Source organism: Chanos chanos, chromosome 2 (assembly GCF_902362185.1).
Source record: "Chanos chanos chromosome 2, fChaCha1.1, whole genome shotgun sequence".
Classification (NCBI taxonomy): Eukaryota; Metazoa; Chordata; class Actinopteri; order Gonorynchiformes; family Chanidae; genus Chanos; species Chanos chanos.
The window spans coordinates 28,683,948-28,705,495 of NC_044496.1; the positions used below are offsets into that span (position 1 = coordinate 28,683,948).

At 41.8% G+C, this 21,548-nt stretch overlaps 1 protein-coding gene across 1 annotated transcript in view; it reads left to right on the forward strand.

The window, feature by feature from the left end:
• myo7aa (myosin VIIAa) overlaps positions 1-21,548 on the forward strand; it is a 36,782-nt gene that overhangs the window by 10,936 nt on the left and 4,298 nt on the right. The window contains exons 16-40 of the mRNA XM_030764614.1: positions 1,495-1,632; positions 1,804-1,962; positions 2,539-2,631; positions 3,697-3,791; positions 3,936-4,020; positions 4,243-4,461; positions 5,051-5,368; positions 5,790-5,993; positions 6,363-6,539; positions 7,449-7,538; positions 8,837-8,964; positions 9,271-9,397; positions 9,710-9,829; positions 10,229-10,402; positions 11,129-11,356; positions 11,948-12,115; positions 12,692-12,809; positions 13,447-13,573; positions 15,763-15,932; positions 16,164-16,354; positions 16,804-16,928; positions 18,812-18,969; positions 19,729-19,882; positions 20,201-20,356; positions 21,164-21,269. Coding sequence (XP_030620474.1) covers positions 1,495-1,632; positions 1,804-1,962; positions 2,539-2,631; positions 3,697-3,791; positions 3,936-4,020; positions 4,243-4,461; positions 5,051-5,368; positions 5,790-5,993; positions 6,363-6,539; positions 7,449-7,538; positions 8,837-8,964; positions 9,271-9,397; positions 9,710-9,829; positions 10,229-10,402; positions 11,129-11,356; positions 11,948-12,115; positions 12,692-12,809; positions 13,447-13,573; positions 15,763-15,932; positions 16,164-16,354; positions 16,804-16,928; positions 18,812-18,969; positions 19,729-19,882; positions 20,201-20,356; positions 21,164-21,269 — 3,828 coding nt within the window. The remainder of the gene's footprint in view (positions 1-1,494; positions 1,633-1,803; positions 1,963-2,538; positions 2,632-3,696; positions 3,792-3,935; positions 4,021-4,242; positions 4,462-5,050; positions 5,369-5,789; positions 5,994-6,362; positions 6,540-7,448; positions 7,539-8,836; positions 8,965-9,270; positions 9,398-9,709; positions 9,830-10,228; positions 10,403-11,128; positions 11,357-11,947; positions 12,116-12,691; positions 12,810-13,446; positions 13,574-15,762; positions 15,933-16,163; positions 16,355-16,803; positions 16,929-18,811; positions 18,970-19,728; positions 19,883-20,200; positions 20,357-21,163; positions 21,270-21,548) is intronic.

Below are 21,548 nucleotides of genomic sequence, written 5' to 3' on the forward strand. Positions count from 1 at the left end.
TTCAAAATAGCAGATGGGTACGCCATGAGTACAAAGAGTAACATAAAATCTGATTGTACCTTCATGGACAGGAAAGGACAGAGGGTTAAAAGAGAACATTCAGAATGAAATGATAAAGAAAACAGTGTCATTTGGGAAAACCAAAACATGCAAAGTGAGATGGACAGTGGAATAAACGTACAAGTCATGCGGTAGTTAAAGGCTGTAGTAGTCACAAAATGTATACTCTCTCTCTTATTCTCCGTATCTCTCTCTTTCTCTTTCTCTTTGTTTCCTGTGAACCATGATCTCAGTATCTGTGTGGCTATGTGCCGGATGGTTCTATAGGCCATCCAGGCACCCCTCCTCTTAAGGTAAAACTAAGAAGCAAAACGTGAAATGTCTTCTATCTCTTGTAGCCTGCTACCCATCATGCATCTGCACCATCGTGTTTGTTTGAGCCAGTGTCTGTGTTGTGTTTCACATAGCTGAACTTATCTCTGTTTTCCACCAGATAGCAATTCATGCTGTGCCCATACAATGTCAACGTTTCCTCTTTCCTGTCATCTTTTCACTTAGCCCCCCCGCCTGTCATCTGTGCTGTAATGGACTGTATTACATTGATCTTGTCCCAGATCCAATACTCCACAAATGCTTCCTCTCCTTTCAACCTTTTCAGTCCGCGTAGCCTTTCAAATGATTTTCAAAAGCACTGGGCGGTTTAGGGGCCTGATAGAGCAGTATTTACTCAGAGAGGAGATTAGAGGAGTTATGGAATGGGACTATTAGTCTTACAGTCTTTTAGGAATAATGTTTCATTTTTTCATTTTTAAGAGTGACGTTTCATGCATTTGTCCACAGAGACATGATCTTAATTTGTCTTTCAGAGTCATCTGATTCAGTCTAACATCCAGCATTGTGGCACTGACTTTCCATTTTGTCGTTTTTTAAAGATCCATCCATTCTGACTCTATGAGTATATCTGTTATTGATTCCCTCAGTAGCACCTGAGAGAATGAGCAAATGGCTACTGTCTTTAGTTCACTTGCACATGCAATTTTTTTTCTCATTTTTTGTCTATGGATAAAAATGGTCTGTTCTTCAGTTATTTTATATGCCGCATGTTAATTTGATTTTCTTTTCCCTCAACTCAGCAACGTTTGGATCTCGTCTGAGAATAAAACTTAATCTGGCAGTACATTTCTATTTTTGATCCACACCAAAATGGAAAGAAATAACCTGACCTCCATTCTGTTCTGCTGTCAGTCACTAACTGCTTAAATAGAACCATTTCCTGTTGGAGAAAAAAGGACATTAACTTTTAAAAAACCAAACAGACAATTGTCTTCAGACTGAGAGATGGGCAAGTGGGAGAGAGTGTGAGAAAAGTACGGAAGGAGTAAAACGAATTCTGTTGACCTCTGTTTCCTCCTGTTCCTGACTTTGTGTATGCATTTGTATGTGTGTGTGTGTGTGTGTGTGTGTGTGTGTGTGTGCTGGTTTCCCGGAGCTCAGGGGGCGGAGACGAGGAAACGCTCTCCGACACTCAGCAGTCAGTTTAAACGTTCTCTGGAACTGCTGATGAGGACATTGAGTGTGTGTCAGCCCTTCTTCGTACGCTGCATCAAACCCAATGAGTACAAGAAACCCATGGTGAGTCTCTCCCTCTCTCTCTCATGCTCTCATGCTCTGTCTCTCACTCAATCACACATACACACACATGCACACACACAGAAACCTTGTGATTATGTCTACAATCTACCTTTAATCTTTTGTATATGTCTTATGTCTGTTTGTTGAATGGTGTTTCTCCCTCCGTTGTAGCTGTTTGACAGGGAGCTGTGTGTCAGACAGCTCAGATACTCCGGTATGATGGAGACCATTCGGATCCGCCGGGCCGGCTACCCCATCCGCTACACTTTTGTGGAGTTTGTGGATCGGTACCGTGTGCTAATGCCTGGAGTCAAGCCTGCATACAAACAGGTAAGAGGACTCAAGTCTAACCTGTTCATTCACTGGAGTGTAGCTTGTATTTCAGCTTACCTGTTTTCCCTGTCTTCTTCTTTCAAGATTTTAAAACTTTTGGCAAAGTTATATGTAAAATTTAGTTTTGCAGGGTCAGGAGGATATTAGTTATTTATTGGTTGCATCAAACCAATAGCATCAAAGTGAAATTTACAAAAAAACATTTCTCGGACAACAAATAAATCTTTTTGATGAGCTATACTGCAATCAAAAATTGCAACAGATGTATTTGATATATTTAAATTCAGACCACAGAAGAAACAGCTAACTTGGGATTCATTTCAGTACCAAATGGAACTTATTCATTTTCATATTTTAACAAATGATAAAAAATTGCAGGTGCGTTCTCTGGAAACAGCAAAGCTAAATATGAATGTCTCATACTTATTTGACACAATGACTGATGGTTGTATATTAGCCCTTTGTTTGGATGAATTAACTGGTTCCAGTCCTGTTTGGATGGTTTCACTGGTCCACTTACCCAGGCAGTGTGTTTTTATCTGTACTCTTCTTTCTCTGACTTTGCTCCTCCAGGAGGACCTGAGAGGGACCTGCCAGCGGATTGCAGAGGCCGTCCTGGGAAGAGATGATGATTGGCAGATGGGAAAGACCAAGATCTTCCTGAAGGTTGTTCACCACATTAATCATCAGACTATTAACTACACTGTACACCGTTCACCAGACCATTAATTGCACTGGTCACCATTCGCCAGACCATTACCTACACTAGACATCGTTCGCCACACCATTAACTGTACTGGTCACCATTCACCACACCATTAACTACACTGGTCGCCACACAGCTCATTCACACTGTATCACTTCTTTATGAAAATCACAGTATCACCGCAATGTTAAACAAAACCATCAACTATTTGTAAGAACAAAGGAAACAGATGTTCGCTTTGGAGACATAATTTTCACTAATTTATGCTAAAGGCTGAAACATGAGCTATACAGGAAAAAGATGCTTATATTACAATACTATGAAAAATCATAACAAGAGTGAATTTGAAACTTGAACATATACAAGGACATTTGATCATGTAACCTTGATAGGTCATTTTTGTGGATTTGCAGCTGTCTCGTGGGATTCAGAGTTTAAGTTATATGGACAGGCTGTTTAAATAACACAGACTCTTTTGGTTCTTTTGGGTGTCGGAAGGCCAGGTCAGAGGTCTTGCGGCAAGCATGTCCGTGACATGGTTGCCAAGGATACTTTTCCAGTTACCAGGGCTTTATCAGACCTCCCAGCCTTTAAAACAGGAAGTTCCACTCCATAGGGATGAGAGAAAGGCAGTGTCAATACTTCCTAACAGGAAATGACAACATAATAGCAGATGAAGTGCCACAGTTTCATAAAAATCAATTACTGACAGTTCAAAATTAATTGTATAACACAAGACTGATCTTATTCATGTATGATGTCGTTCGGAAGATGGAAATTAGTCAAGCTGTATCTTAAACCGCTTAAACTTTGTTGGACACAAGGCTGTGTCAGCTGCAACATGGCAGTTATTCTCTGACTGTGACATCCAAGCTTTTTCAAACATTAGCACTGTTACATTCTTCTTAAGGTTCTTTTTCTGCTCTGCGAAATGTGGCTCTTTGGGTCTAATAGCTTCCCTCAGTCGGAAAATGGCTCTGACTTGACCAGTGACTGACATGGTTCTCTGACTGTGCATTGTCCAGGACCACCATGACATGCTGCTGGAGATAGAGAGAGACAAGGCCATCACTGACAAAGTTATCCTCATTCAGAAAGTGGTTCGGGGCTTCAAAGACAGGTATGAGGCGTGGGAATGAGAGGGGTATGCCAACATTCTGAGAAAAAAGTTGAGGCTCCAGCATTACTAAATTGACTTGTCTTTAGAGAACCATTGGTTTCGTGTAATGCTGAGCCTAAAATTGCTGGTAAACTCCCCCCTTAGGTCAAACTTCCTGAAGATGAGAAAATCAGCCGTGTTGATCCAGAAGACGTGGCGAGGTTACAACTGTAGGAAGAACTATGGCGCAGTGAGTTCCTCCAGCTCAGTGCTTATAGACAAATAGACAGTGATATGTACTGATATGTATATGTATATGTATACAGTATATATATATATATATATATATATATATATATATATGTTCAGGATAAGCGTTTTTAATAGGCTATGTCTGTATGTCAAGTATGGAGATGGCTCCTGAGGGGGGAGAGCTCATGGGTCCTGTGTGTCTATGTCTCGCTCTATATAGATGCGTGCTGGTTTCTCAAGGCTGCAGGCTCTGTACCGATCTCGGAAACTTTACCAGACGTATCACGTGGCACGGCAACGGATCACGCGCTTCCAGGGTCGCTGTCGGGGTTTCCTGGTCCGCAAAGCCTTCCGTCATCGTCTCTGGGCGGTAATCACCATCCAGGCCTACACCCGTGGCATGATTGCACGACGCCTCTACAAAAGACTCAAAGGCGAGGTGAGTAGAGTCACCACGAGCTACCTGATGAAAATCTTCTCATCTCAGATCACTCCTGTTCCTTCATTTCAGATTTTTTTACTGTAATGTTCACACTTCCAAAGAGGTTGTGTAGAATCTTAGAGCCTTCAGAATTTTTCTCTTGCTTGGAGAGGTAGCATTTGATTCCTTTATTTGGTATGTTTCCATGTTTATTAATATGTTTATGAATATATAAACACCAATCCAAAAAGAACACAAGAGCTCAGTAGACCGCAAATCTCAGCTGGTCCAATGTCTCAGTTGTCATTTGATCCTTCTCACCACATCACTGGAGCTCCCAGATCACGTTGTATCATCCAACACAGCATAAAGAGGGCCAGCAGGTCTCAGTGCATAAATCACCTTTGCAATTGCTCATAAATATTCCTCAATTCATGACCAATTCTAATTTTTTTATTAATTATTTTTATTATTAATTAGTTAATCCAAAAACAATCTATGGCCATAAAAGCATTATTCTTACAACTTTTACCATGTAATGCACTTTGCTGTTCTCTCTCTCTATCTCTCCTGCTCCGTCCTCATCCGCTCTTCTCTGTGTCCTCAGTACCGGCGACGTTTGGAGGCTGAGAAGATGCGCCTAGCCGAGGAGGAGAAGCTGAGGAACCAGATGAGTGCCAAGAAGGCCAAAGCAGAGGCCGAACGCAAACACCAGGAGAGGCTCGCACAACTGGCAAAGGAGGACGCTGAACGAGAGAAAAAAGAGAAGGAGGAAGCACGACGGAAGAAAGAAATGGTGGAGCAGATGGAACGCGCTCGCCACGAGCCTGTGAATGATTCTGACATGGTGGACAAAATGTTTGGCTTCCTGGGCACCACCAACTCCTTCCCAGGCCAGGAGGGCCAGGCCCCAGCAGGGTTTGAGGTAAGAGGGGGTAAAGGTTGAGCAGGAAGGGGTGGGGAGTGTAAGGTGGAGAGTGGGAACAGGTTTGCCGTTTGCTGTAATGACTTTGACAGTTATGTACTGGTGATTGACACCTTGTGGTATGACAGTTATTTCAATTTCAAGGATCAGATGATCAGATTTTAACTTAGGTTTAAACAAGGTGACAAAGTTCGGATAATATGAGGATTAGGCTGAGGTTGGGTGAAGTTAAGGATTAGGATCAGGATTAGAATAATGGCAAGACGTCGCTTTATGCCTTCAAATTACAGAACCTTGTTTGCATTTTTTATATTTTTCTCCATTTCCTACTGGATGAGGCTGTGTAGTGATTGAATATTCATATTTGTTAACATGTTTATTTATAAGTCATTGTGTTCGTGTGTGTGTGTGTGTTAAACAGGACTTAGAGCAGACACAGAAGGAACTGGAGGAAGAGGATCTGGATGAGGCTCTTCCCCTGCCTGATGATGAAGAGGAGGATCTGTCTGAATATAAGTTTGCCAAGTTCGCTGCTACATACTTTCAGGGCACCACCACTCACTCCTATGTCCGCCGCCCCCTCAAACAGCCCCTGCTCTTCCACGAGGACGAGGGTGATCAGCTGGTGGGTCACTTTGACTTCCCTAATTCTGTGAAAGTGTCTCTTCTCTTCTCTTCTCTTCTCTTCTCTTCTCTTCTCTTCTCTTCTCTTCTCTTCTCTTCTCTTCTCTTCTCTTCTCTTCTCTTCTCTTCTCTTCATAGTAGAGTTAGCTCACAAAAAATGACCCTCGTGCTTGTTTGAAAACTTTGTTTTATGATAAAATAAGCTGATTATATAGAATTATTCATTAATTCTTGAAACCAGTATCCTTGTGTTTACGTATTATCTCAGACTGTCTACTTTTAAAATCTTTTTAGACTGACTTTTTTAAACATTCATTTCTCACTTCCTTGGTATCTTTCATTGCTCTCTCTCCCCTTCTCTCTCCTCCAGGCTGCGTTGGCTGTGTGGATCACAGTGCTGAGGTTCATGGGAGATCTGCCAGAGCCTAAGTACCACACGGCCATCAGTGACGGCAGCGAGAAGATCCCAGTGATGACCAAGATCTATGAGACTCTGGGCAAGAAGACGTACAAGAGAGAGCTGCAGGCACTGCAGGGCGAGGCAGAGGTGAGCAGAGAGAACGGCAGTGGGCAGTGATGGGTGGCACAGCAGGTTTATGAACGAAAAATAAAGGGATAAGAGAAGATGACGACAGAAATGGGAAAAGGGGGAAGAGAAGAAAGGAGTGTAGAATTAATTTGCAATAGGATTAAGAAAGTGTGGCAAAAGACAGAAAAGTAATTTTAACGAACAAACATTTTTATACATTTAATGGGTTTATTAGTACAGTAGCATATCCATTTACTCTTCTGTGTTTGTGTTTAAACTGTAGCTTTTGATTAGAACACCAGTTTGTCTCTTAGACCTGCTTTTAGGCATAGAGAAGAAAGCTCCTGGTAAACTTTAGACTGCGTAGCCTCAGTGATGAGCTAAGCTTCATACATCTTGGTTTTGTAGATAGAGGATGGGTTATCACTTGATCACACTAGAGCAAGTGAACAGAACGCAGATGCGAACCATCCAAACATTCACACCTGAGAAACCAAGCATGTATGAAGTGGGTTTTATAAATCATGATTTGACTGCTTTAAACAAACCACTCCAGCTAACTTTTCATCAGTAAAGTTTAGTGGCTACAGAATGACCACAACCCCAGAGCTTTCACTCTGTTGTTTGTGGGTTATAATTCTTCAATTACACAAATGACATCTGTGGTTTCACTGTGAATTAATTTCACTATGGGGAATGCCACAGATGAATGAATCAACATTTTGTGTAGAGTTCGCACTATATTTAGTAAAAGCATGGACACCCTCACATAAACACTCTCACTATCTTCCTCTCTCACATTACGCTGTGCTGTACAGTAAAACAACATTGTGGCAATGTTGAAAGAACATTGCTGGAGGACAGATGAAACTTGACTTCCATGATTTATAAGGTTTCCATAATGTGCACCACCCTCCGCCTTTGCAGAACTCTCACTCTGACAGTCATAAGAAGAGCAGTGTCCGTCACAAACTAGTCTCCCTCACCCTTAAGAAGAAGTCAAAGATTACGGAAGAGGTGAGTGATGGCATTGCCATGGCGATGGTGGAATGTGGGCGTGATTTTCACTTGAGTGTCTTTTCCTCCATAATTTTTTTTTTGTAGCATTCCTTACTGGCCAATAAACTTACCTAAACAGGTCTACACATGAATATAGTTGTTAAATTGGTTAAAGGATGTAGTTAACATAAATTAAGTAAGCAAGTAATTTAACTGCCACTTTTTTTAATATTTTAGTAATCATATGTTAGTGCATATGCCTTTTAGATATGTGAATGAATTATTTGTACCTATTTCAGTGAACTACTACAGAAGTAGAGTTAGGGTTAGTGTTAAATTTGATGTCTTAACTTCTATGTTTAAAATGAATGTTACTTGTCTTGACGGAGTAAATGAGTTGTGTTGGGAAACATCACTGGGGAGAATATGAATGTCAATATTATTACTCTAGACTTTTACTTTATTGCTCTGTTATCCCAATACATAATGCATAGCAGTCTAGTGTTCTGTGCAACTGCCCTAACCATTTCCTTAGTTTGATCTTTTACAGCCTCCTCTAATGGTGTTTTCTCAGAGTGCACTCATATTAAACAGTTATGCAATCTATTAGCATCTTCTGACATGGAAATGGAAAAGACATACTGTTCAGTAGAAAGTGGCATTTTAATGAAGCTGACAGATTTTCTCCTATTGTCTAGCCACATTTAATTTTCACTGAAACAGGCTCCCTCAGGTTTTAAGCACCACTCACAAGTCAAATGTTTGAATGATGGTAGAAAAAAGATGGCCAGTATTTCATGAGGCAGCGTTCCTCATTTAGCAGGATTATTTTTGGTTTAGCTGAAAGTTAAGACTACTGTTTTCTGGGTAACTTAGACGTCTTGCTTTGTTGAAGACCCCCTGCTGGAATTTTAATTATGAAGTTTGCTGTGGGGAGTGAGCTGTGGTTTAAGAAAACATATTAAAGGAAGATTTGTCTTTTCTTTTTCCTTTTAATTAAAATGCATGAATGTACAACCCAATGCAGAGTTTATTAAATGGAAACATATTACTGCTGTATTTGATCAGTCTTAATTACAGCAAAGCCTGCAGATAACTTGTTTATCAGTAGTTTGACACCCGCATTATTTATGTTAATTTATTGTACATTGTTGCTGTCTTAGTCTGATAAAGACAAATAACTTGTTTTAGTTGGAAAACTGCTAACACCATTTAACATGAGGATCTATGATAATATATGACATTTGTAGTCATAACATCAGTGTCAAATACAGCCGTGTGCCTGTGCATTGTGAAGAGGGTTTGTTTGCTGTCAGGTGACCAAGCGACTGAATGACGGTGAATACTCCCTGCATGGTAACAGCATGCTGGAAGATCGACCCACCTCCAACCTGGAGAAACTCCACTTCATCATCGGCAATGGCATTCTCCGCCCTGCTCTTAGGTCAGACCACCAGAATAAATATCCAATGAACTCTCCTGTTCTACAAACTCCACACACCACACATATTCTATTGAATGGCTACACCTGTAGGACACACAGCTTCTACCTCGACCAAAGAGAATCACCACAGAGATCACCGAATGTCCGTTACAATTTCACAGCACTTGTTCCAGAGCCTTCATTTGATCTACCATAGCACTTAGAGTCCCAAATGTCCCTTCCAAACAGCTGCTGATGGCCTACAGTCTTTAAGTCAGGGCGTATTTAGATGGATGTTGTACTGTGACCATTGTCCTCTGTCTGTAGGGATGAGATCTACTGTCAGATCTGTAAGCAGCTGACTCAGAACCCGTCCAAAAGTAGCCACGCCCGTGGATGGATCCTCATGTCCCTGTGTGTGGGCTGCTTTGCTCCCTCTGAGAAGTTTGTCAAAGTGAGATACATGTTCTTGGTTTTCAAACAAACAAACAAACAAACAAACAAACAAACAAACAACAAAAAACAAAACTGCTTTCGATTTTTCAGTGACCTTTATCGTTTGCACTGTTATGTATAGTGCAACCTTCACTGTAGATTGTGATGTTTAACAGCTTATGAAAAAGTGAAAAAAAATCAACGATTCCTTGCTTCCTTAATGTGTAATGAGAGAGGAGAACTGTGGAGGTGGGTCTTACACTGGATGAGTAGTCTCCAGTGTGAAAAGCATCATATGTTCTCACTGGCTGAACTCTCTCCCGTCTCACAGTACCTGAGAAACTTCATCAGTGGAGGACCTCCAGGGTATGCCCCTTACTGTGAGGAGAGACTCAGAAGAACCTTTGTCAATGGGACAAGGACGCAGCCCCCGTCTTGGCTTGAGCTTCAGGTACCATTTTGTATAACGAGAATTCCTGTCTGCACTAGACAATAATCAGATATTAACAGGGTCTTCATAGCTAGGCCTTTGGCTTTTGCAGTTAGCCCCCTGAAAATGCCTCAGTGTAGAGAATCCCCCCCCAGTCTATTCCCTGGGTATCTCCAAATATCTCACATATCTATTTTGTCCGAACAGTACTACAAAGTAACTGTCAAGGACTTAAAAGGTTAAGGGGAAGTTAGGGAAAAATTGGCTTGTTAATTTGCCGTGGTTTTTACCTGATGAAGCATGCCTGTGCTTGACACAGTGTTAAAAATAATGTCTTACAGAGATTTTTGTCACTTTGAGTGTGTTATAGGAGAAGTGGAGCCCATAATTACTTTGTTAACTGTGTTGTCAATGTTCTAGGCCACCAAATCGAAGAAGCCCATCATGCTTCCTGTGACCTTCATGGACGGGACAACGAAAACTCTGTTGACTGACTCAGCGACCACGGCCAGGGAGCTGTGTAATGCCTTGTCAGACAAGATCAACCTCATAGACCGATTTGGGTTCTCCCTCTACATTGCACTGTTCGATAAGGTACACACTAATCTTACAAAACACACACACCTGTGTATGACACACACACACACACACACACACACACACACACACACACTTGTGACTTGTGAATCATCTTGTTCTTAAGCAAAACTACATTTAGAAACAAATATGTAAGTTGCTTTTCAACAGTTCACCTGTAGATTAAGCTCTCAGACATTCATAAAACCACAGCAGACAACTCATCGCTCCATCACCTAAGGCCTCTTGTCTCCACTCTGCTTCTCCACTGTGTCTCCCTCTCCACTGTGTCTGTGTAATTTAGGTGTTCTATTTGGGCTGTGGTAGTGACCATGTGACACTGTGTCTGTGTGTTTTAGGTGTCCTCTCTGGGCAGTGGTAGTGACCATGTGACAATGTGTCTGTGTGTTTCAGGTGTCCTCTCTGGTCAGTGGTAGTGACCATGTGACACTGTGTCTGTGTGTTTTAGGTGTCCTCTCTGGGCAGCGGTAGTGACCATGTGACACTGTGTCTGTGTGTTTTAGGTGTCCTCTCTGGGCAGTGGTAGTGACCATGTGACACTGTGTCTGTGTGTTTTAGGTGTCCTCTCTGGTCAGTGGTAGTGACCATGTGACACTGTGTCTGTGTGTTTTAGGTGTCCTCTCTGGGCAGCGGTAGTGACCATGTGACACTGTGTCTGTGTGTTTTAGGTGTCCTCTCTGGTCAGTGGTAGTGACCATGTGACACTGTGTCTGTGTGTTTCAGGTGTCCTCTCTGGGCAGCGGTAGTGACCATGTGATGGACGCTGTGTCCCAGTGTGAGCAGTATGCTAAAGAACAGGGCGCTCAGGAGCGCAATGCCCCCTGGAGGCTGTTCTTCCGTAAAGAGATCTTCACACCCTGGCACAACCCAACAGACGATGCCGTAGCCACCAACCTCATTTACCAACAAATAGTGCGCGGGGTGAAGTTTGGAGAGTACCGCTGTGATAGGGTAAGGTGCCAGCTCTCCCAGGATGAATGAATAATTGGATGGATGGATGGATGGATGGATGGATTGTTGGATTGTTGGATGGATTGTTGGATGGATACTCACGTATGCAAACATATACGCACGTCCACTGGAATCACTTTGTTTTATTCTGAGGAAAAATCTTGATCGTTGTAATTCTTGTGTGTCAACCTCAGTCATAGTAATAGCTGCATATATAGCGATGCAAAAAATATATACAGACATGGAAGAAATTGTTTTCTGAGCAAGTCATCTTAAGCAAAGTTCTAAACAGTATGGTTCAGTCAGATGGTTTGTCTGGGTTCCTCTGGGTGTTCTAAGGAGGGAATGTCCTTCTTTCTCTCTGCATCTGTCCTTTTGACTGTCTGTCATCTTTTCTTATTTCCTCTTCTCCCCCTGCATTTTTCCATTGTTTGAATATCTCCAACTTTTGAATCTCCCTTTTCTCTGGTTGTTCTTTCTGTTTAATCTTTTCCTCTTGTCCTCTCCACTCTTTCCTTCTCTCTCTCTCTTGTCTTCTTTGTACTCTTTTCCCCCATGTTTTTCCTCCTCCCTTTTCTCTTCCTGGAGGAGGAGGACCTGGCAGAGCTGGCCTCCCAGCAATACTATGTGGACTACGGTTCGGAGATCCTCCTGGAGCGCCTGCTCAGCCTAATCCCCTCGTACATCCCCGACAGAGAGATCAGCTCTGCCAAGACTGTAGAGAAATGGGCCCAGTTTATCATGGCCGCACACAAAAAGGTCCGTACGCCCCCCACGTGAACTGTCGTATGTCTCTTTTTTAACTGGTGCGATGAGCAGACCTCAGGTTTCAGTTCAGTGCATCTAACAACATACAGTACAAATCAGATTTTTACAAATGAGATTGTTTTCATATATCTCTATGTGAAGAATGACATCTTAAATCTTTCCCTAGATTTATGAGACTGGCTGCTTTTTAGTCAGTAACCATTCAGATAGTATATACAATGTTGTAACAGCTATTTGAGAGTAGTGCTCTTTTGTTTATTCTTATTAAGAGCAGCTGTACCTGGCTTGGTGTAGCAGTCTAAACATTAAGTCAGCATTGAATTATCATCACATAAGTACATTCTCACAGTGTTATTAACTAAGAGGACTTTACTTACTCATAGTTATAATATTGTGGTCAGATCTGGTCCCAAGTTTAGTTTTTCCGTCATAAGCCCAAACATTTGAACCATGTGTGGTTGCTTGTAGCTCTGTTTGTGGTCTGCTGGAGTGTGAAATGTGGTTTGAATGTCATTATTTGACATGTTACACAGGTACTCAATGTTACTGTAACTGCTCTCTCTGTAGGGCATTTATGCACAGAAGAGGTTTGACCCACAGAAAGTCAAAGAGGAGGTGGTTGATTTCGCTCGATACAAGTGGCCTTTGTTATTTTCGAGATTTTATGAAGCCTTCAAATTTTCGGGTATGTTCATATCACACCTTCTTTCAGTGGGTTTGAAATGCCTTTTAAAAAATTTTCTCAAGGTTTGGAGAGGATCATGTTTCAGCCTTCCAAAGAAAGACAGTAGAGATAATCTCACAGGAGTACTGGACTTAATACACAGTTAAATTTTGTGCCGTGTTTCTCAAAAACACGAGTTAAAGCTGCCAAGGGAGTAAAACATGATGGCCATAAAAACTCATCATCCTGAAATGTGACCAGTTTCCCTTCAACACCTTCTACCCTCCTCCCTACAGCACTATGAATTCAAAGACCAATAGAATGCTGCACCCAGAGCAGAAGTTCCTGTCCCTGGTGCACCATGTCAAACCCCTGACTGTTACACTCATACAGTAATTGTCGTTTGATTGGTTGTCAAGCATGCCCATCAGGATCAAATGTGTATGTGTCAGGGGTATTTCAGAAAGCAGGTTTAGTGAAAACTCAGAGTTAGCTAACTCAGAGAAAGTAGTAAACTTTTAGCAAAACAAAGCCATAGGGCTCCTCTATTAGGAGGTTTACTACTTTCTCTGAGTTTTCACTAAACCCGCTCTCTGAAATACCCCCCTGATCCCAGATCCATTGTCAAATGTTGTATCTGTTTGTGAACCTTTGTCAGGCCCCAGCCTGCCAAAGAATGACGTCATTGTGGCAGTGAACTGGACAGGTGTTTACTTTGTGGATGAGCAAGAGCAGGTGCTTCTGGAACTTTCTTTCCCAGAAATCACTGCAGTCTCCAGTAGCAGGTAAGGACAACAACAACACTAACAACAACTCCAAAGTGCACATGCTTTATAACAGCCCTTGGAAAAAAAGAATATTTTAGACTTGAATACAGGTGAATTCGTTTGTTTCCTGTTGTAACTCAAAGACTGAAAGCTTCATGTTGGTTCAACAACAACACTCCAATAAGTCTGAGTCTCTGATCAGCAGATATAAGACTCTACATAACACAACATGGATCAACTGGATTCACTGGATTCACTGATTAAGCTGAAGTAGCACAGATATGGAGCTGAATTGAGCTAAAATATTCTGATGGAGGTCACTAGACAGATTAAAGAATTTGGAAAGATGAAAGCTTTCCTGGATGATTCTATCTGTAGGAATTCTTTCAGCACAAGTGTGGTGTCTTTTTTTTTTTTAAGTAGATCTTTAAGTGGACCTCTGAGGTATTTTTTTCTTCTATTGGACTTTGAAACAGAACATGTTCTATTCTGCACTGTTTTGTATAATCCAGAATATTTCTCAGTCAGAACCCAGAGCACTGCCCAGCCGGCATTTCAACGTTTACTCAATGTTGAGTCAACGTCATGGAACTGAATTTTATTTCGATTTTGAAAATCGAACCAACGTTGATATCGCGATGTTGTTTCAACGTCATACTTTTAAACATTGATGAATACAAGGTCTTGCGTCGACGTTGAATTAACGTTGAATCAAGTATTGATTTTGAAAATTGAATCAACGTTGATGTCGCAACATTTTTTCAAGGCCTTACTTTTCAACATGTGTGAAAGTGTTGCATCAACAATAAATTAAGTCATGATATTGAAAATAGAATCAACATTGATATCGCGATGTTGTTCCAAAGTCTTTCTTCAAAGAACCCGTTATACTACAGATAAAGATTTGATGTTGTTCTGTATTAAATTTATTTGTATGTTTATCTGCATCGTAGTATAATGCTGCGCAGTGATTATTACAGTATCAGCGAAAACATATAACAATGTAAATTTCATATTATGGTCTTTAAATAAAAGTCAATTTAAATATTGAGGAACAGAACAACCATCCTGATACCTCTGGCTACACTTCACCAAAATGGTGACATCCCAAATTACTATCTGTAACATAAAAACTTAAAACATAGACACAGATATCCCAAAAACACCAGTAATCATCTCCCAACACACATCTACTTCAAACACGTTGTCTGACAACAAACAAACAGTGAAACTTGCTCAACAGAGCAAAAGGGGCGGGGCCAACGACCACTCTCCGACGTTACAATATTATAACCTAGTTTGCCATTGGATCAACAATGCAATTGTTATATGTAATGCAACTTGCTGTGCATAACTTGCAATACTACCATCCCTATACTATAAACACAAAAATAACATGGGTAAACATGGGAATGAGCAGACCACACAGGTCTTAAACTGTTTCATCATGTTTACAAAGTTCTAAAGATTTTATAGCATTATAACAAAAGGCTGCTTTTGGTTTCGCTGTTTTTAAAGTCTGTCCTGAAACCACTGCACTTTTATTTCAGAAGCGGCTGAGCTAATAAATATTCATTCCCATTTTTTGGACGTGCTCTCATGCATATAGATATCCATTTCAAGGCAGACTCTTCATTAATATTCAAGAGTGTTATGAAAGCAGTGAAAACCACTGCTAATTTCACAGCGATGGACATTGGCACAGAGGGGTTGAGCAGATTGTTCAAACTCAGGCGATAGTAAGGGAGCGTTACTGTCTCTCCATTTGATTATTTCTATTTGTCTGTTGACTCGAATCATCATAAGCTATTTCCTTAGTCTCAGTTTTTAGCGTATTGGGCTGGACCCTCATACAAGTGTTTGATAGTGGTGTTGGATTACCACAGTAGATTTGCTACCTTGGAAATATGTAGGGGCTTCTTGCTGATGTATACGGTATTTGTCACATGTTATGTAAACATGCCAGCATTCAACAGAGTTGGGGACTAAATTTCTCATTTTTGTGCAGTTGCACTGCATTCATACCAACCTGTTTGCTCATCCTTGGCTCTTTGATTAGTTTAATTTGGTGAGAGTCAGCACTGATCTGGATCAAGGCTCTCTGGTCCAGGTGCTGAGGGTCATCACAAAATTATTTGGTGCCTGCGTTGGTTCTGGTAAAGAATTACGGTTATATTGCCTTTCTCTTTTCTCTGTCTGTTTCGCAGAGGGGGTAAGCTTCAGGGCCAAAGCTTCACCCTGGCCACCATTAAAGGAGATGAGTACACGTTCACCTCCAACAATGCCGAGGACATCCGTGACCTGGTGGTCACCTTTCTGGAGGGTCTGAGGAACAGGTCCAAATTTGTAGTGGCCCTACAGGATAACCCCAACCCTGGTGAGCTTAGTTTATTCTCCCTGTGACACTGAAAACATCACTATAAAAATGTATACAACTTTGAATAAAGATTTGAAATCTCAGAGGTCCCGTTCTATAACTACCCTGCGTTAGAGATATGCTCCGAAGTCAGAAGACTGTAATAATACCTTACAAAAATGCTTGAACAAAGGAAAGGTGTTGTACAAAGGAAAATTTCCCGCTCATCTCTCTCTCTCTTTCTCCTCTCAGTTGGTGATGAGTCTACCTTCCTGAGTTTCCTGAAAGGTGATCTCATTGTGCTGGACCAGGACACGGGTGAACAGGTCATGACCTCGGGCTGGGCTCATGGAGTGAATGACCGGACCAAACAGAAAGGCGACTTCCCGGCCGACTGTGTTTACGTCCTACCCACTGTTACCAGGCCTCCGCCAGACATTGTGGTCAGGCTGTGATGTCATCTTCTCTCTCTCTCTCTCTCTCTCTCTCCCTCTCTCTCTCTCTCTCTTTCTCTGTCTCTCTCCTTCTCTCTCTCTCTCTGTTTCCCTCTGTCTCTCTCTCTTACTCTGTCCATCTATCCGTCTGTCTGCCTGTCTGTCTCTCTCAGTCCATCTTACTGCAATTTTTATATTCTGTTGTTTTTTGGCTTTGTTAGATTAATTACAGAGTGGATGATCCATGTGGCTGAAATTTCTGTCTAGACTTATTATAATGGGAAATGATGGAGTATAAACTCTCCGTAGTTTATTGTCAGTGTAATTCTCACAGGAGTCTAAAGTATTTGTTTTCCTCCAAATCTCACGGATCTTTCATTTTTTCTCTCTGTTTCAATCCCCCCACCTTTCTTTGCTCTCTCTCTCTCTCTCTCCCTCTCTCTTGCTCTATGACTCAGGCATTGGTAACCATGACGCCAGACCAGCGTCAGGAGTCCATCAGGTTGTCTGAGGTTGTCATGCAGGAGACCGAGGAGAGAGCGAAGCCATACACACTAGAAGAGTTTTCCTATGACTACTTCAGGTACACAGAGCAAACCTCTCCATCCTTTGCTAAAACATAAAAAAGATTCTTGTAAACATTATTTGTCAACACTATAATATCTTTAAATGCTGGAGTGAGTGAGTGAGTGAGTGAGTGAATGTGTGAGTGAGTGAGTGAGTGTGTTCGTGCGTGAGTGAGTGAGTGAGTGAGTGAGTGAGTGAGTGAGTGAGTGAGTGTGTGAGTAAATGAGTGAGTGACTGAGTTGGTGAGTAAGTGAGTGAGTGAGTGAGTGAGTGAATGGGTGAGTGAATGAATGAGTGAGTTGGTGAATGAATGAGTGAATGAGGGAGTGAGTGAGTGAGTGTGTGTGTGAGTGTATGAGTGAGTGAGTGAGTGAGTGAGTGAGTGAGTGAGTGAGTGTGTGCATGAGTGAGTGAGTTGGTGAGTGAATGAGTGAGTTGGTGAGTGAATGAGTGAGTAAGTGAGTGAGTGCGTGAGTGAGTGAGTGAGTGAGTGAGTGTGTGAGTGTGTGAGTGAGTGAATGAGTGAATTGGTGAATGAATGAGTGAATGAGTGAATGAGTGAGTGAGTGAGTGAGTGAGTGAGTGAGTGTGTGAGTGAGTGAATGAGTGAGTGAGTGAGTGAGTGTGTGAGTGAGTGAGTGAGTTGGTGAGTGATTGAATGAGTGAGTGAATGAGTGAATGAGTGAATGAGTGAGTGAGTGAGTGAATGAGTGAGTGTGTGAGTGTGAGTGAGTGAGTGAAGGAGTTGGTGAGTGAATGAGTGAGTGAGTGAGTTGGTGAGTGTGTGAGTGGGTGAATGAGTGAGTGAATGAGTGAGTGAGTGAGTGAGTGCGTGAGTGAGTGAGTTGGTGAGTGCGTGAGTGAGTGAGTTGGTGAGTGAGTTGGTGAGTGAGTGAGTGAGTGCGAGAGTGAGTGAGTTGGTGAGTGAGTGAGTGAGTTGGTGAGTGTGGAGTGAGGACATCTCAGGTGCAGTGAATCACCACTGACAAACACAAGAACGCTGCATAATCAGCACTAACTAATGATCATCAGAGGAGCGGCAGACTCTCACAGAGCGGGAGGCTTGTCTCTCATTTATAGTTTAAAAATGCTCCGTCCCTTATACAAAGTGCCTCACAGTGTTTTAAAACCATACATTTTGACTTTCAGTCCTCTCAAGATTTGACACTTAATGTAAATTATACACAGTAGCCCAATGGGACCTGTTGTTAGGCACAGTGGATTATACAGAGTTTTTCAGTGTTTTTTTTTTTAATGTAATGGGCTTAGAGTTGTGAAGTGACAGACTCATTTTGTATTGTACATGAATGAGTCGGCGCACATGCTCAGTCTGTTGTAGAACAGACTACACTAATTTTGAGCATAAATTGTTAAGAAAAAAAATATTTTAATCATGAAATGTGGTTGATATGAATTTTGTTATTGAACATTTGAGACATTTGCTATTGAGCAATTGGGACTGTAATAAGTACTGTATGTTAAAAAGTATATGTTATTTAACATTATGTTGATATTTTTCTTTTTTGGTGGTGAATGCACAAAAGGGGAGGAGGGGTATTTATTACCCTACAGTCTGTATAACTCCACGATCAGTACACAGCTGACAATGTACACTGTAACAGAGCACATTTTTGGGCACTTTGTGTGCCTTACAGGCTTAAAAAACCTGAACCTGAACCTGAACTATGCTGTGTATGACAGATTTTGTGGAGAGGCCTTTTGCTGTTTACTGACACAAAATAAGTCTTTTTCTTAAAAAACCAAACACTGATATATGGCAGTGGAAAAGGTGTGGTTCACTTTTAAGACTCATTTTCCCAAAAGCAAAATTGCTGACGTTACCCTCAGTCTCCACAGTAACCTTCCACAATGTCTCACACACGTCTTTTTCCCGCGCAGGCCTCCGCCCAAACACACGTTGAGTCGAGTGATGATCACTAAAAACAGGGGGAAGGACAAGCTGTGGTGCTGCACACGGGAGCCACTCAAACAGCCCCTGCTCAAGAAAGTCCTCGCCCATGAGGAACTCTCCCAGGAAGCCTGCATGGCTTTCATCGATATCCTTTCTCTCAGGGCTAGAAAAAAAGAAACAGATACAAAAAAGAAGTAAAAATTAAAAAAAAAAACTCAGGAGTTTAGGTCAATGGGTTGAGCGTAACTCATGAATGTTCCTGTTTTGCTGTTCTGTGTTGTCCAGTAAGAATTGTTTTATTACTCTTCCATTGTGTAGCACGAGGAGGTTTTGCACACGTTGGCCACGAATCGCCAGGAGTCTTAGGGAACACTGCTAGCTGTGTTGGCACTGTGTCAGTTGGTCATTACTGTTGCTAGGTGACATTCATGTCATTCAGGTTGCATTTAAATTTGTTGGTATAATTTAGTGAACAGGGCCCTTGTACAAGCACATCTTGTCATTTGGTGTAACCACATGGCTTGTCATGAGTACAGCTGGTTGGCCTTACCCCTGTCTGAAGAACCTTGTCATATTCTTCAGTGTATTTGACTGAAGACAGAACTTACAGAATCTTGCCTGGAGCGTACAGAAGGGCGTTCAACACATTATCTAATGTTGAGAGTTACAGACTAATGTTTCTCTGACCTTTCCTCGTGGCACTTGGAAATAGATTGTTTAGTCAACAGTGACCAGTCAGATCTTACAGCTGATCATATTCTAATGATCAGGGTGAAAGGTCAGCGTAAAAGGTGAAGCTCATGTTAGTTCCTCCAGGGATCTGCATCATATCTAAGAAGTCCCTGGCTCTGTAAGTACAGCTCTGTTTCAGTGAGGGAAATCTCCTTGACTGCCTGCTCTGTACCCGTGATGAAGTATATGGGGGATTACCCGTCGAAGAGGACCCGCTCTGTAAATGAACTCACTGATCAGATCTTCGAAGGAGCATTGAAGGCGGAGCCTCTCAAAGACGAGATCTTCTGTCAGATCCTCAAACAGCTCACAGAGAACCACGTCAAGTAAGTCACCTGCTCACTAACTTATTCATCAGTCCATCCATCCGTCCATCCATCCATCCATCCATCCATCCATCCATCCATCCATCCATCCTCCTGTTCCTATATCCATACATACATTCACCTATTAATTTATCTATCCATCCATTTTAGTTTATCCACCCCATGTGAATCTTTATTGTTTTATAGTCCTCACAGTTGTATGCTGTGAATTTGGCCACAACCTTGAAAATACCTGTCTGTTTATATGCATTGTGTGTGTATACATGAACTGAATGTGTCTGTGTGTCTTTTCATGTGTGTCTTTTTATGTGTGTGTAGGTACAGTGAAGAGAAAGGCTGGGAACTGCTCTGGCTGTGCACTGGTCTCTTCCCTCCCAGTAACGTCCTCCTGCCTCACGTTCAGAGGTTCCTTCAGTCCAAGAAACACCACCCACTGGCTGCAGACTGCATGCAGAGACTACAGAAAGCCTTACGGTAGAGCCAAGCCACACACATGCATGCTTTAATATAAATCACACTCCAGTCCTTACTTTTCTCATGTGTTCCTCTACAAAGTATGCAGCCTGACTTGCCTTAATGGTCTGAAATAGGTCTGCAGTGGTCTGAAAATAAGAAAAAAAAAAACCTTCTTTGGCCTTGGTGTAAATTGATGTCCTGATTTCCTCACTATGGAGCGCAGACTCAAAGGAGTTAGGCAGTTTATGATGTGAGATAATCACGTAAAGCAAAGGAATGTTTGTCTGCAGTTGCTCCACTTTACAGAGGCAGAGTTATGCTGAGTTTACACTCTCTCCAAATGTGTGGACACTCCAGAGACTTGTTAAAAAGTTTCTCTTTCTCCTCCCCCTCCTCCTCTCTTCATGTCTTTGTTTCTCTTGATTTGTTTTAGACAGTTTACTCAGCACATTTTAGGTTTATTCAAAACCTCAAATATCTGTTGAAACACGCCTTTTATTTTCTTTGGTGCTTTTTGTACTACGGGAACTCTGGCTTGTTGTTTTCCCAGTTGTCTTCTCCAAGACATTTCCTCTTTCCCTTCAGCCTTGATCACAGTACTTGTATATTACATATGATTAAACTGTTTAACCTCAGTGTTGACGCATCACAACGAGGTCTCTGGAATACCGATCAAACAGAGGCTCCTTCCTATCACTTTAATTTATTCCCTCCTATTGGACTGTACAGTAAGCAAGAAAGGGACATCTGTAGGTGTCCTGTGTTGCTGAAACATGTGCATTCATCAGGTGTTGGGTGTCTGATGTTTTTTTTTTGTCACAATAGGAACGGCTCCAGGAAGTACCCTCCTCACCTGGTAGAGGTTGAGGCCATCCAGCACAAGACCACACAAATCTTTCACAAAGTCTACTTCCCAGACGACACTGATGAGGTAAGATATTAGTCAGCTTTACTTACAGTCCAGTATTCGTTTTTCTGTAAAGTGAATGGGAGGCAAGATAACAGGACTGACAGGGACTGATCCCAGAATAGGTGTAGAACGCAGTACTGTAGTAACCCAGGAGTGATTGACAAGCCTTCAATTTTCCTAACTCAGTTGTCTGCTGTGATTTTTAATGATGGGTTTAGAACACCGGGCACACAGTGTGATACACCTCATGAAGACTGCATGGTTTTATTTAGACACATTTATTCATAATTAGAGATAATT